This window comes from Emydura macquarii, unplaced genomic scaffold (genome assembly GCF_026122565.2).
Source record: "Emydura macquarii macquarii isolate MOO-44397 ecotype Brisbane River unplaced genomic scaffold, CSIRO-AGI_Emac_v2 contig_2745, whole genome shotgun sequence".
In the NCBI taxonomy this organism is placed as follows: Eukaryota; Metazoa; Chordata; order Testudines; family Chelidae; genus Emydura; species Emydura macquarii.
The window spans coordinates 12519-26414 of NW_027132882.1; the positions used below are offsets into that span (position 1 = coordinate 12519).

Consider the following 13896-nt stretch of genomic DNA (forward strand, 5'->3'; position numbering starts at 1 on the left):
ATGAAGGCAGTGTCTCCAAGAAGGAAGCCTTAGTGCTACGGCCCCCTTGCAGGGCTGTGAAAAGAGCAAGAGACTGTATAACCCAGAAGGGGGGACAGTGTTTGTGGCTTGGCCAGAAGGCTTATTCACCAATGACCTGCCATGAGAACCATCGACCGGAGATCCTGTGAGAGGTGGGTGCCACCCATTGTAAGACCAAAAGAGCCTAGGGGCCATTGGGGTTACAGAAGAGATTTTCTGGAGCAAAAGGTGAGCACATGAGCAGTGGCAACTCAGCGTGTTGGATGAGTGCCATGGTATCTAGGATTTTGCATCTGTGATTTTTCTATGAAATAAATTTTTATTTATTTTGTCCCCAGTTCGTGTACAATCTGTGCACCAAAATGAACTGATAATTGAGGGCAGATTTCATCGCTTTGTGAGGGATGAAGCAGAGGGGCAAACTCCAAGTATCTGCTAGTTAAGAATTCAGGGCAGTGAAGAGGTAGGGAGTGTAAGTCATCAGCATCACACAGATGTGGGCTGTGCAGGTGTTGAGGGCATTCTGGTGGGCTTTCTTGGAGGAGATCCTGAGGACGGCCCTGATGATCAGCCCGTAGGACAGGCCAATGAGTGTCAGGTCTAACCCAATAATGACTAATGCTGACACCAGGCCGTACATCTGGTTGATTCTGGTGTCCCCACATGACATCTTCATCACAGCGAGGTGCTCGCAGTATGTGTGGAGGATAACACGGTTGACACAAAATGGCAGCCTCCGCAGTAGCAGGGACGTTGACAGAATCAAGAAAACAGCTTGTATCAAAGCCACAAACCCTAGTTTAGCAATTTGTGCAATGGTGAGGATGGTGGTGTATCTCAGAGGGTCATATATGGCGACGTAGCGATCGAAGGCCATTATCATGAGGACAGCTGAGTGCGTAGTAGTAAACAGATAAAGGAAGAACAGCTGGGTGAGGCAGCCATCCACAGTGATGCCTTTGAAACCGAACCAAAATATGCACAGTGCCTTCGGGACGACACAGGTAGACATGCCAATGTCTGTGAGTGCCAACATGCAGAGCAGCAGATACATGGGCTTGTGCAGGGTATGCTCTTTGTTGACAACAAACAGAACTGTGAAATTTCCCAAAAGGCTGATGAGGTAGAACATAGAGAAAGGGATGGAAATCCAGATGTGGGCACCTTCCAGCCCCGGGATGCCGTTTAAGATGAACATTTGTGGGCCAGAGGAGGTAAGGTTGAAAGCCTCCATGAGGTGGTCGAGTCACTGATCAGGTTCAGAAATTCACAGATTCCTGAGAAGGGAGAAAAGCCCAATGAGGGGGGTTACACACGGGATAACAAATAACATGGTAAATATTTTATAGTTCCAACTATCTAGAAAGGGAGGTGAGTAATGAGGAGAGAACATTATTCCCCTATTGTCAGCACTGGTGAGGCAACATTTGGATTATTGTGTCCAGTGTTGGGCCCCCCACTACAGGAAGGATGTGGAAAAATGGAGAAAGTCCAGTGGAGGGCAACAAAATGATTAAGGGCCTGGAACAAATGACTTATGAGAGGAAGCTGATGGAACTAGGCTTGTTTAGTCTGCAGAAGAAATGAAGGAGGGGGAATTTGATATCAGCCTTCAACTACCTGAAGGGGTGTTTCATGGCAGATGGAGCTAGGCTGTTCTCACTAATAGCAGATGAAAGAATTAGGAGCAATGGTCTCAAGTTGCCTTGGGGAGGTTGAGGCTGGATTGTAGGAAAAAAGTTTTTCACTAGGAATGTGTTGAAGCACTGGAATGGGTTACCTAGGCAGGTGATAGAATTTCCATCCTCTGAGGTTATTAAGGTGCGGCTTGAAAAAACCCTGGCTGTTAGGGAATATATTAAGTTGGTAGGGAGTATGGGGTGCCTCCCAGGGGACGTCAGGACTGGCCAGCCATCCTCTTTGTCCTATTGTGATTGTTCCCAATGCCCTCCTGAAGCAGATCTTCTCCACCGGTCTGGTATCCAAATTCCCACTGGTCCCCAATCAGACGGAGAAGAGGGCCCCATCGTCCGTCAAAACAGGGACAGCCAATCTCATCTGAAGGAGCTAGTTAATCAGCAAAGAAAGTTAGCAGAAAAATCCTGGAGCACAGCCTTTGGACGGCTGGCAAGGATTGCTAACAGCCCCACTTTCACTCCAGTGGCTGTGGCAGCAACTCCCACCCTTCTCTCAGAGCCAGTATAAAGGCTTAGGAGTGCAAGTTTCCAAGGAGTCCCACTTATAAGGTGCCCGACTGATTTCTGTTGCTTTCTGTACCTTTTTTTGGCTTTGGTTTTTCTTCTTCCTAATTCTCTCTGCTTTTTTTTATCCACCCCCTTTTTTCCCCTGCTTCTTCTCCTCCCTTCCCTTCCTTTCTCTCTGCTTTTTCTTCCCCCTCCCCTTTTTCCCTGCTTGTTCTCCCCACTCTCCTTCCTGTCACTTTTTCTTCTTGTTTGAGAGTTAAGGGTTAAAGCCGCAGTTGGAAAGTTAAGGAATGTCGTTGCTGTTTGTCTGTACTTTGAAATAATTTCACAAAACTAATTGGTTGTTTTTGATCCCGCCCCTTGCACTTTTGTTATTCTGAAATTTTATTTGAGGGAATTTTAAATACACTTTGGAAGTAAAAAGTTTTTAACAAAGGACAGACTAAGGTAGCTGTGTTGCAAAGATTGTACATAGTAGCTCAAGTTTTACAAGCACAATACCCCACCTTAAAAATGCAGCTCATTAAAAACAGTGGCTAATAAACACAGTAAAAGAATGGAAAGTTAATACTGCAACAGTTAAAAACAATTAAACAATTGAAAGTTGTGGAATTGTTAAAAAGTAATAGTTGTAAAAATGGTATAATGGTAATAGTGTTAAAAAATATTTGGTTTAACAGTATTCAATATGGTAAATATATGTATAATTTGGTACAGTCACATTGTGCGGAAACCCAATAGTTAAACAAATAACAGAAGGGGTCAGGTAGTGGCTACTATCATATTTTTGTCCCCAGGAGCCTTTACAGCTATTCTGAAGGAAAATTGGCCCTTTTCCTAAAGGAATCGTCTGTAAACAATTATTTGTAAATAACTCCTGCAGGCAGCAGGCAAAAAGAAAATCTGATTTAAATCATTTGATTACTGAACAGTTAGTCAAAATTATAAAAGGAAATAAGGGGTTTCCATGAAAACTTGACTGTTTCTAAATATGCAAAATGGGAATATGGGTATAGGTGTGTAAAAAGAATTAAAGTAGTGTAAGGAATGTTAAGCAAACATGGACAGCCAGTGTTGTTTGGCTTTGTTATTAAGTATTTAATTTTTTGGGGGGGATACCTCGATAACAAGAGGACATAATTTTGGCAGAGGATTCTCAAAGTGCTATGCTAATACTGGCATGGTTCAAGGAGGCTTCCTCAGGCCACTGTGTCCACGGCACCTGGGCAATGGGTCCCCATTTAACTATTAACATTGTGAGGCGCATTGCCAGAAAATTGAGGGAAGTAATTATTCCCCTCTATTTGGCATTGGTGAGGCTGCATTTCAAATATTATGTCCAGTATTGGCCCCCGGACTACAAAAAAATATGAATAAGTTGGAAACAGTCCAGCAGAGGACAACAAAAATTATTAGGGGGCTAGAGGAAAAGACTTACAAGGAGAGGCTGAGGGAACTAGGTTTGCTTGATCTGCAAAAAAGAAGAATGAGGCGGGATTTAATAGCAACCTTTAACTACCTGGAAGGGGGTTCCAAGTAGAATGGAGCTAGGCTGTTCTCAATGGTAGTAAATGACAGAACAAGGAGCAATGGTCTCAAGTTGCAGGGGGAAGGTCTAGGTTGGACATTAGGAAAACGTTTGGTAACTGACACAGGTCTCGTGTCAGAAAGCTGCAGTGTATTCAGTGGCTTCTTCTCCCCAGCATCGGCCCGCATCGGGGTCATGTATCCCTCTACCCCACACACAAGGACACCATACTGGGCCTTCTTGCCTCGCAATATCTTCCTGCACTGGGCCCTCTGCCCAGGGCCTTGCCTTGCTCTCCCCAGCCGCTCAGCACACTCAGCTGCCGTGTTACTTGTGGCTCGGCTGGCATTTGCCATCCCAGCTGTGGCCCCGCAGCTCCCCTCTGTAGATCAACCCTGGCTCTCCGCTGGCACAGCTGGTCTGGGTTGCTCCATCTCTCTGACTCTGGCTCAGCACTGCTGCTCTGTGTCCTGCACAGCTCTGCCTTCTCGGCTGCTTCTCTGGCCCCCCCTGTTCTGTCTGCTGCTGATCTGCCCCCAGCTCCACTCGGGCAGCTGCTGTCTCCTTAGCTCTGCCCTAACATGGTTGCCAGATTTCTACTGTATCCACGGCTCAAAGTCCCAGAAGGTTTCTGGTCCCTTCTGGGGCTTCCCTTTGATAAGAGCTCGGGGAGATGGAGTTGCAGAGGCTGTTGGCATCACTCTGCAAGGAGTAAGTCAACTGCTGGAAGCCAGGGTGAGACCATGATACTTGTGGGCTGGTTACTGGTTTCAGGGCCGTGAGCCACAACACCACAATGTTAAGGTGCCCAAGGTTACAAGGCTTGTGGATACAGACCCCTTCACTGGTCTAGGTGCAGCCCAGAATGTCACAGACTGTGCCACTTTGAAGCAGCTAAGCAGGGTGCTGTCTGGGAAACACTGAATCCCCTTGTTGACAGAGGACACATGGGAAACACTTCAGAGACAACAGGTAACTTCCATTAGAAATCAAAACTTGACTTGTACAGATGTAGAAAGCCTGAAGTTGCATCTTTGTTTATTTTCTGTGTAACTCATCTATCTTTGCTTTTCCTCACTATTTCATCAGGGCCTTTTCTGCCGATCTGCTGTCTAGCCAGTCAGTCCCTATTGGGTAGCAGTGCATGGGATACTTCCATCCTTCATCTTTGCATCTGTGTTTTTCTATTAAATAGACATTTTGTTTATTTTGACCCCAGTCTCCGTGCAATGTGTGTCCCAAAGTGAACTGATATGTTCTCTGGCGGTGGCCACACCCCCAGGCTCTAGTCCTTTTTTCCATCAGTATGGTTGTTGATTCTCACCATTCCTCACTCTCCTCCGTCTTTCACGCTTTTGCCCCTCTCTGCCCTCACAAGGTCCTCACCTCTGACATCCAACAGGCTCCAACAATCCCTTCCATCCAGAGCCTCCACAAATCAGACTCTCGAATACTTAACTAGGAGACACTTGGAGTTTTCCCATCTGATTCATCCCCCCCAAAGGCATGAAATCTGCCCTCAATTACCAGTTCATTTTTGGACATGCAAAAGATGAATGCAAAAATCACATGCACTGCTACAGACCGGGGACCGACTGGCAAGTCAGTAGTTCTGCAGAAAAACACCTGGGGGTTACAATGGACAAGAAGCTGGATATGAGTCAGCAGTGTGCCCTTATTGCCAAGAAGGCTAACACTATATTGGGCTGCATAAGTAGGAACATTGCCAGCAGATGGAGGGAAGTGATTATTCCCCTCTATTCAGCACCGGTGAGGCCACATTTGGAGTATTGTGTCCAGTTTTGGGCCACTCAGTACAGAAAAGATGTGCACAAATTGAAAAGAGTCCGATGGGTGGGAGGTCAGAGAAGCCAGGCCAGGGAGCTGAGCAGAACTGAGCCAAACCACACTGAAGCAGAGCTCGAGCTGGATCTGGGGCTGGAACTGTCTGAAGCCGGCTGCGGTGAGCGGCTGGGGAGGACGAGGAGTACCCTGGGCAGGCCGGTCTGGGATGGGGTCATGACACTGACGGGGGCGACGTTGGGAGAAGGGCCCTTCCCAGTAGAGCCTGGGGGTGTGGCCACCGCCAGAGAACATATCCCACCCACGGCATCCCTGCTGCTCAGCCACGCCTAGGCAGTGGACCTACAATGTCTGAGAGCCAGACTGTGAACGTTCCTCACACCCCAGAGACACGTTGGGTGTTTTCCTTTATCCTTTTTCAAATTTATTTATTTTTAATTGGTGGCTGTTTAATAAACTGTGTTTGCTTTGCACGATACGCAGCGATCAGTGGGTCAGGGAAATGCCAGTGCGGAGAGCACCCCGGGGTGGGGACACCCAAGCCCCTGTCCTCAATGACCATGGCAAGGTTGGGGGTCGAGCCCCTCAGGGATCCTGGGCTCAGCCTTGTCGGGGTTACAGGCACCTTGGCACTCAGGACTGTGGGAGGGGAGCCCTCTAGGTCAGGCTGGTCTCTGGGGAAAGGGCGTGGAGGTGAGGACTGAGATCCTGTCGCTAGCCAGCTGCCCCCGGGGCAGTGTGTGAGCCAGGAGAGTTCCCCACAGTAGCGGGACCATACCCCATTTACATCAGCTTCTTACTCCTGTAAGGATGATTTATTATTATTTTCTTCTCATTTAAGGTTATTATGTTTATGTGTTTATGGCTGGTGAGGAGTGGGAGATCAGGGGGGGACTCATCTTTTGCCTAGTGTTAACTAGTGGGGCTTTCACTCAGAAAGGCTGGACAGGGACTTCTGGCTCTCTCAGAGCAGGTGTGGGAAGGGAATGGGGTTAATCCCTCCTTGCTAGAACAGCCCTCGCAGCTGCTGTTTTTCTACATGACCTGGAAGCTGGTCTCTGGAACCAGGTCCATGGTGGCTGCCAATAGTGCAAACCTCCTCCAGGCCCTTCTGCCCAGCCCCGCTCTCCATGCCCTGGTGGCAGAGTCCCCCTGACCTCCCCTTCAGGACAGTGGGTACCAGGACTGGGGAGCCCAACAAGGCTTGTACGTCTCCCGCATCCGTGGCCCCACTGCAGAGTAAGTTAACTGTGTTCTGGGACCGTGCGCCGAGACCAAAGCTACGCAGACAGCGCGGCTCTGCCACGTCCAGAGTTCATAGACAATGGTTTGATAGTAGGCAGTTACCATTGTTTATTGGTGGGACAATGACAAACATTTGCCCCCAGACAGGTTGATTTGTAAGTTTGTACGTGTGCAGGGCATTCGTTTGCTTGGAGTGTAGCTGGCAGGGCACAGAGGGGAGTCGTTTTGTTGCAGACACTGAATGACAAGCAGGGAACACCAGGCCGTGTGATCCGGAGGGCCTCTGGCAGCAAGAACATAGCCAGGTAAGGTAAATCACACCCAGGGCATTTTTACTGTTGTGTATGTGTGCTGTGTATTACTCCATAAACACTGTGTGCTTTATGGAACGGGACAGCTCTTAGCTGAAGCCCCTTGCTGCAGAACCATACCCTAAGCAGCAGGGTTACAACGTCAAGTCATCAAACTCCTCCTGGCACTGGCCATAATGGCCATATGCTTGAGGCATTTCATCCACCTACCCCATTGCTGTCTATGCTCTTGGAAATGTATATGTTGCCTCCTATACATGTTGACAATATTTGCTGTATTATTTCTACCAACTGCATTTGAGGAAGTGGGCTGAAGCCTATGAAAGCTTATGCCTGTTGAAATTAAATTTGTTAGTCTCTAAAGTGATACAGCACCCTCCTTGTTTTTGCTGTACACAGACTAACACAGCTACCCCTCTGGAATTCTTTGTTATCAGTGAATTATTTCTTCACTCTCAGGGGAGGCTGTTTGGCTGAAATTCTCCAGGGTCTCTTTTCTGCTGTTGCCACTGCTCACAGAGTACAGGGAATTGTCCCGGAGTCCTGGCCAGCCTGAGAGTCCACAGGGACTGTACAGGGAAATCATAAAGGTCCCTGTCCAGCACTGCGAGTGTCAGATGTGAGATTCGTATGCTGATCTTCAGGTCGCAGTAACAAGATTTCCTCTCTCTGCTGCGTGGGATTTTGGTGAGTTCCCTGTTTCTGCAATAATGTTAGTGCTAAGGGCTCGGGAAGGTTCCAGTCAAGAATAATCTGGGCAGGAATTCTCCAGCATGGAGACTTGAACTGTTTAATATTGTCAGAAACATGAAGGGATTTAAAAGTGGAACTAAAGATTTGTTGTAAATAGTTTAGACAAATATTTTCTTTGAGATAATTTCCTTGTCTCTTACTGTATCCTTCCCTCTGTCTCAGTATCTCCCTTTTTCTGGTCTGTGGAGTTTTTTCTCTGTTTCGCTCAAGTTCTACAACTCAGCAACTTTACTGCCAGGTTAAGAAGTCTAGCGAGAGCCTTTACAAATTTTAGAACACGAATAGGTCACACAGGGTTTCACACACTGGCCAGATTCTGCTCTCCTCTTCTGCCTTCAGTGGCTCACTCCAGATTGACACTGGCATCACTGAGACGAAAATCAGGGCCCCTGTGTTTTGAAATCCCCATCTTTCATGCTGGGTCTCAGGATGCCTTCAGACTCTTTCAGCACCTAAACAGAATAGCTCTCGCTGCTGCAGTACCTGAAACCACTATTTTCACAGCAGGGAAACTGAAGCTCAACACTAAAGGTGACATCTTGGTCCCAATGAGATCGATGGCAAAACTCCCATCAGGGACAGGTTGCCCCCGAAATCCACATTTAGGGACTTAAATAAATGGTCTGATTGTCACGAGCCATGAGCCTCCAGTGACTCCTATGGGAGTCATCGTACGGCCTGTAAGGATGGGTGAGATCATTCAGGTCAGAGAAGAGCTGAGCGGAGAGTAGCTGAAATCTTAAACATACAGCTGAGAGGTTCTAATCAATTAGGGTGACAATTTTTGGGGGGTGGTCTGCTCTTTCCATTCCCCTGCCTCTCTGGTTCTGTAGAAGACGAGATGCACCAAAATGAAGTAAAAATAAAAGCATGCCTCTGACTTAGAGGAAAGCAGGCAGTGTTGGAAATCTCACTAGGGGAGATCCAGGCACACACAGTGTGTGTTTGTGGGGCGGGACGTGCAGTATCCAGGTCGCAGTGGTGCAGAGTCCTGAAAGAGGGCAAAATGGAGAATAGACATCCTGCCTAATTCACACACCAAAGAGGTGTAACTAGCCCTCCTGCAATCTCCGGGACTAGATGGGTATCTGTAAAGTGGACACATTCTGGTAGATTGTGCCTGACGCCTCCCTCGCTCTAGCCCATTTCTCCTCATGTGATTAATCCCACAACATTTTTCTGACAACTTCAGCAATTGCCAGTATGTAAAGGCGGTATCAGAAATCTGTTTCCAGCTGGCGGGAATTCGCTAAAGTTTTGTGTCATTTTGAGGAAGGGTTACTCGCGCTGGCTCCTTTTAGTCTCCATGTTCTCTCTCCCCTCCCCTCGGGTTTGTCTCTCTCCTCTTTCCTGCATACACTGCTGCTGGGGTTTCCTTCACCCCTGGACAGGCTGTGCAGGCTTCTCCTCCTCCATCCCCCCTTACCCTGGTGCAGGAAGACACAGAGTTTAACCCAGGCTGTGTAGATATTTGTACAAGCTGTCACTGTGTGGTGTGTCCGGCATGTGGTGCTGGTCCTGGGTGAGTGGGATCACTGTGTGGCAGCGCTGGGGGTTGTGGGGGCAGGGAGTGGGGGGCAGAGATAGGCGGGCAGCACTGCTGAAATTCAATTTTTCTTCTGATTGTTGGTCCCAGGCCATGTGCTGGGAGCTTTCCTGTCCCTGAATGTGTCTGGGCAGGTCTCAGGGACTCTTTCCACGACTGAACCAGAGAATTGCAGCCTGGGTGTCACAACCTTTGCTCATTTTTAAAAATTTTTTTAAATGGTTGTTGAATGTTAATTACACAACTTCAGGCATTTCGCCAGGGGAAAGAACCATTGATCTTTGCTCCTCAGCTGGTTCCGTCTCCCATCGGATCTAACCCCGCCTATAATCTCCTTCCCCATCCCAGGCTCCTCTGACTCCAACACTACGCTGGGCATCAGCATCTTCTCCAGGCTTCCCAGTCACCCGTGGCTCCCACAGCCTCCAAACCACCCTAAACTCCCCACAACTCTTCCTCTGCAAGGGTGAGGTGCCCCCGTCCCACCTGCTCCCTTTCCTAGTGGGACAAGAGTGATAGTTTCTTTAAGGTGAAGAATGTCATATCCCGAATAGCAGATGCCAAGGCACCTGTGCTGCTGCTCTTGTTGCTCCCACACACACACTGGGAGGAATTTTGGGGGACGCTACACAAGAACAATGAACAAGCTGAGAAGTGTGCACAGTATATAACTTTATATAGCTTTATATATATATATATATATAAATATATATAATAATATAATAATAATATAATATATATAATATATATAATAATAATAATATAATATATATATAATATATATATAGCTTTATATATAGCTTTAATTGTGGGCGTCAGAACTGGACACATTATTCCAGCAGCAGTTGCACCAATGCCAAAGCAAGAGGTAAAATAACTTTTCTCCTCTACTTGAGATTCCCCTGTTTATCGTGCTAAGATCACGTTAACTCTTTTGGCCACAGAGTCACGCAGTTAGCTCATGTTTAGCTAATTATCCCTTCACGCCTTCCCAATCTTGTTCTGAGTCACTGCTTCCCACAATAGATTTCCACAACATCTAAGTATCACCTAACTTCTTTGTTCTTAGAACATACATCCTTTGCTTCAACCCAGTTTACACACAAGTCCACATTGCTGTTATTCAGTGACCCGTCTCATTCATTATTTGTGATCCCCCAATGTTTTTTGACATTTGCAAACATTATCAGTATTCAACCCTGAGAAGGGTAAGCAGCTGAGTTGCAGACGGGTGTCTCTGCTTACCCTTGTCAGTTAACAAGGCAGAATAACAAAGCCATTCTACTTCTTCTGTCTCAGAGAAAGGTAGATGTCTTTAAGAACGTGTCTCACCAAAAGAAACAAGGGAAGTAACAGAGCACATAGTCCCAGCCTGGCATGATAATGTATATTTCTATGGGGAGAACGTGGCTCATTTCCAAAAAAGGAATTGCATTGTAGATCAAATCTATGGTTCATCTAGTCAAATGTCCTCTCTCTGACAGCCACTGCCCAGGGGCTGCCGAAGAATGCGTTGGGGGGATAACCTGACCATCCTGAGGGTGTCACCTTAACGCCTAATAGCTAGTGATTGACTTGTGCCGTGAAACACACAGGCATACAGGCTTTCCAAAATATTTATTTAGCTGTATCTATTATAAAGGAAGATTCTTACTATCCATGTAAATGTCCAAAAACCTTCCTGATTCTTCCTTAGCTCCTGGCCTCAACTTCATCTTGTGGCAATGAGTTTCTCTGTCTAATAATGCACTGAGTGAAGAAAGCATTCAATTTGTAATGAGTTTTGGCTTTGCCATGTTTCAATTTAATTGAATGTCCTCTTGACCTTGTGTTACGAGACATGGAGAACACATTCTTCATATGCCGTCTAGTAGTCAGTATTTAATAGGCTCTTCCCAAATCCCCTCTTATTTCTCTCCTTCCTAAGGAAACAATCTCAGTTTTTTCATGCTTTTTCCCTAGGAGAGCTTCCTCAGGCCCTTGATCCTTGTCGTTGCCCTTCCTTGAACCCCTCTAGTTCTGCAATATCCTGTTTGAGAAGGGTGCTCAGTACTGCACAGAGAAGTCCAGAGGAGGGTGTAGCATTGACTGATTGATCTCATGGCATTGTATTTTTGGTATTATTTCCTATCCCACTCCTCCTGTGTCCCAAGGTTTTGTTTAGTTTTTTTCTGTGCCTACGCTTTCAGCAGGGTTTCACAGAGCTGTAAACCATTACACCAGGTCCCTACCCTGAATTCATACAGTTAAATTGGAACCTCGTAAGGTGTTTAAGGGTTCAAGTTTTTCCCTCTAGTAGGCACATATGTTGCACTTATTAACTTTGAACATCATCACCCATCATGCTCCTTATTCACCTGGATTGGTTAACTCCCTCTGAGAAAATCCCTGGACTGGACTATGGCCGAAATACTTTGGTGTCAAGTGGAAATCATAGAATCATAGAATATTAGGTTTGGCAGGGACTACAGGAGGTCGTCTTGTCCAAGCTCCTGCTCAAAGCAAGACAAACGCCAACTAAATCATCCCAGCCAGGGATGTTAAAAATGCATTTTAAAATTGCATGTTAAAAATTGCATGGGATAGAAATTACAGCACCTACCTAGGTAACACATTCCAATGTTTCACCACCCTCCTAGTGAAAAATCTTTTCCTCATATCCAACCTAGACCTCCTCCACTGCAGCTTGATACCACTCCTCTTACTTCTTTTATCTGCTGCTACTGAAAACAGCCTAGCTCCATCCTCCCTGGAACGTCCTTTCAGGTAGTTGAACGCTGCTATCAAATCCCCATTCATTCTTCTTTTCTCAGACAAAACAAGCCTAGTTCCCTCTGCCTCTCCTCATAAGTCATGTGCTCCAGCCACCTAATGATTTTGTTGCTATCCTCTGGACTCTCTTCAATTTCTCCTCATCCTTCCTTTAGTGGGGGGCTCAAAACTGGACAGAAAACTCTAAATGTAACCTCTGTAGTGCTGATTAGAGGGGAATAATGTTGTCACCTCTCTGCTCACTCCCCTTTTCTAGATTGTTGGAACTAGGTAATATTTACCGTGTTATTTGAAATCACGTGTGTAACCCCCATGCTGGGCATCTCTCCCTTCACAGGAATCTGAGCACTTAAAATCATCATTGGTGATTAGACCACCTCATGGAGGCTTTCAACCTTACATCCTCTGGCCCACCAACGTTCACCCTAAATGGCATCCCTGGGCTGGAAGGTGCCCACAACTGGATTTCCATCCCTTTCTCTATGTTATACATCATCAGCTTGTTGGGAAATTTCACAATTCTGTTTGTTGTTGCCAAAGAGCAGACCCTGCACAAGCCCATGTACCTGCTGCTCTGCATGTTGGCGCTTACAGACATCGGTACGTCTACCTGCATCATGCCGAAGGCACTGTGCATATTTTGGTTCAGTTTCAAAAGCATCACTATGGACGGCTGCCTCACCCAGATGTTCTTCATTTACATGCTTGCTCTTATGCACTCAGCTGTCCTTGTGACAATGGGCTTCGATCGCTACATTGCCATATGTGACCCTCTGAGATACGCCACCATCCTCACCAACGCACGAATCGCAAAGCTAGGGATAGTGGGTTTGATACGAGCTGTTCTCTTGGTTCTGCCAATGCCCCTGCTACTGCAGAGGCTGCCATTCTGTGCTAGCCGCGTTATCCCCCAAACATATTGTGGGTACATGGCTCTGGTGAATATCTCATGTGGGGACACCATAATTAACCGCATGTACGTCCTGGTGATAACATTTGTGATCATGGGGTCAGACCTGACACTCATTGGCCTGTTTTACGGGCTGATCATCAGGGCTGTGCTCGGAATCTCCTCTAAGAAAGCCCACCAGAAGGCCCTCAACACCTGCACAGCCCACATCAGTGTGATGGTGATAACTTGTGTTACCAGCCTCTTCCCTACCTTGACAAGCTCCTTCGGTCAGGGAATCGCTGCCCACATTCATGTCCTCTTGGCCAACCTCTATCTCCTACTGCCCCCCATGCTCAACCCTATCATTTATGGGGTCAAAACCAAAGAGCTTCGTGACAAAGTGGGAAAATACATCTGCAAAATGTGATCCCCTGGGGCCACGGACTTTAAAGCTGCATCACAAAAGGGGGAGAGGATATGTCCTCATTAATCAAGGGTGCTTTGTCCCAATTTGGCAGAGCTCAGCATTGAGGAATTTACCAGTTTCAGAAGTTCTCACACCTAATGTCTTATCACTCCCTCACCAAGCACTGCCCTCTCCATTGCTAATTTCCATCTGTCTAACCATCACCTGATCTCTGTCAGAATGACCTGTAATCCCCCAGGCCAACACTTCTTATCACTCGGACTTTCTGTGACTTCCCCACCACCAGCCTGCTGATGATTTCTCATATGCTCTCAGCCCTATTTTCCATCACTATGTATGTTGATTCTCATCATTCCTCACTCTTCTCCACCTTTGACTCTTTTGCCCCTCTCTG

The 13896-nt window shown here is 46.8% G+C and overlaps 2 protein-coding genes across 2 annotated transcripts; one reads left to right on the plus strand and one right to left on the minus strand.

The window, feature by feature from the left end:
• Nucleotides 1-460: 460 nt before the first annotated feature.
• Nucleotides 461-1255, minus strand: LOC137165101 (olfactory receptor 52P1-like). The gene has a single exon (XM_067566195.1). It carries the CDS (start codon nt 1253-1255, stop codon nt 461-463), a length of 795 nt encoding a protein of 264 aa, XP_067422296.1.
• Nucleotides 1256-12563: 11308 nt separating this feature from the next.
• Nucleotides 12564-13502, plus strand: LOC137165102 (olfactory receptor 52P1-like). The gene has a single exon (XM_067566196.1). The coding sequence runs from the start codon at nt 12564-12566 to the stop codon at nt 13500-13502; it is 939 nt and encodes a 312-aa protein (XP_067422297.1).
• Nucleotides 13503-13896: the final 394 nt, after the last annotated feature.

Excerpts from the sequence above, each read along its gene's own strand:
- LOC137165101 (XM_067566195.1), bottom strand. The coding sequence starts at position 1,255 with ATGGAGGCTTTCAACCTTACCTCCTCTGGCCCACAAATGTTCATCTTA.
- LOC137165102 (XM_067566196.1), top strand. The coding sequence starts at position 12,564 with ATGGAGGCTTTCAACCTTACATCCTCTGGCCCACCAACGTTCACCCTA.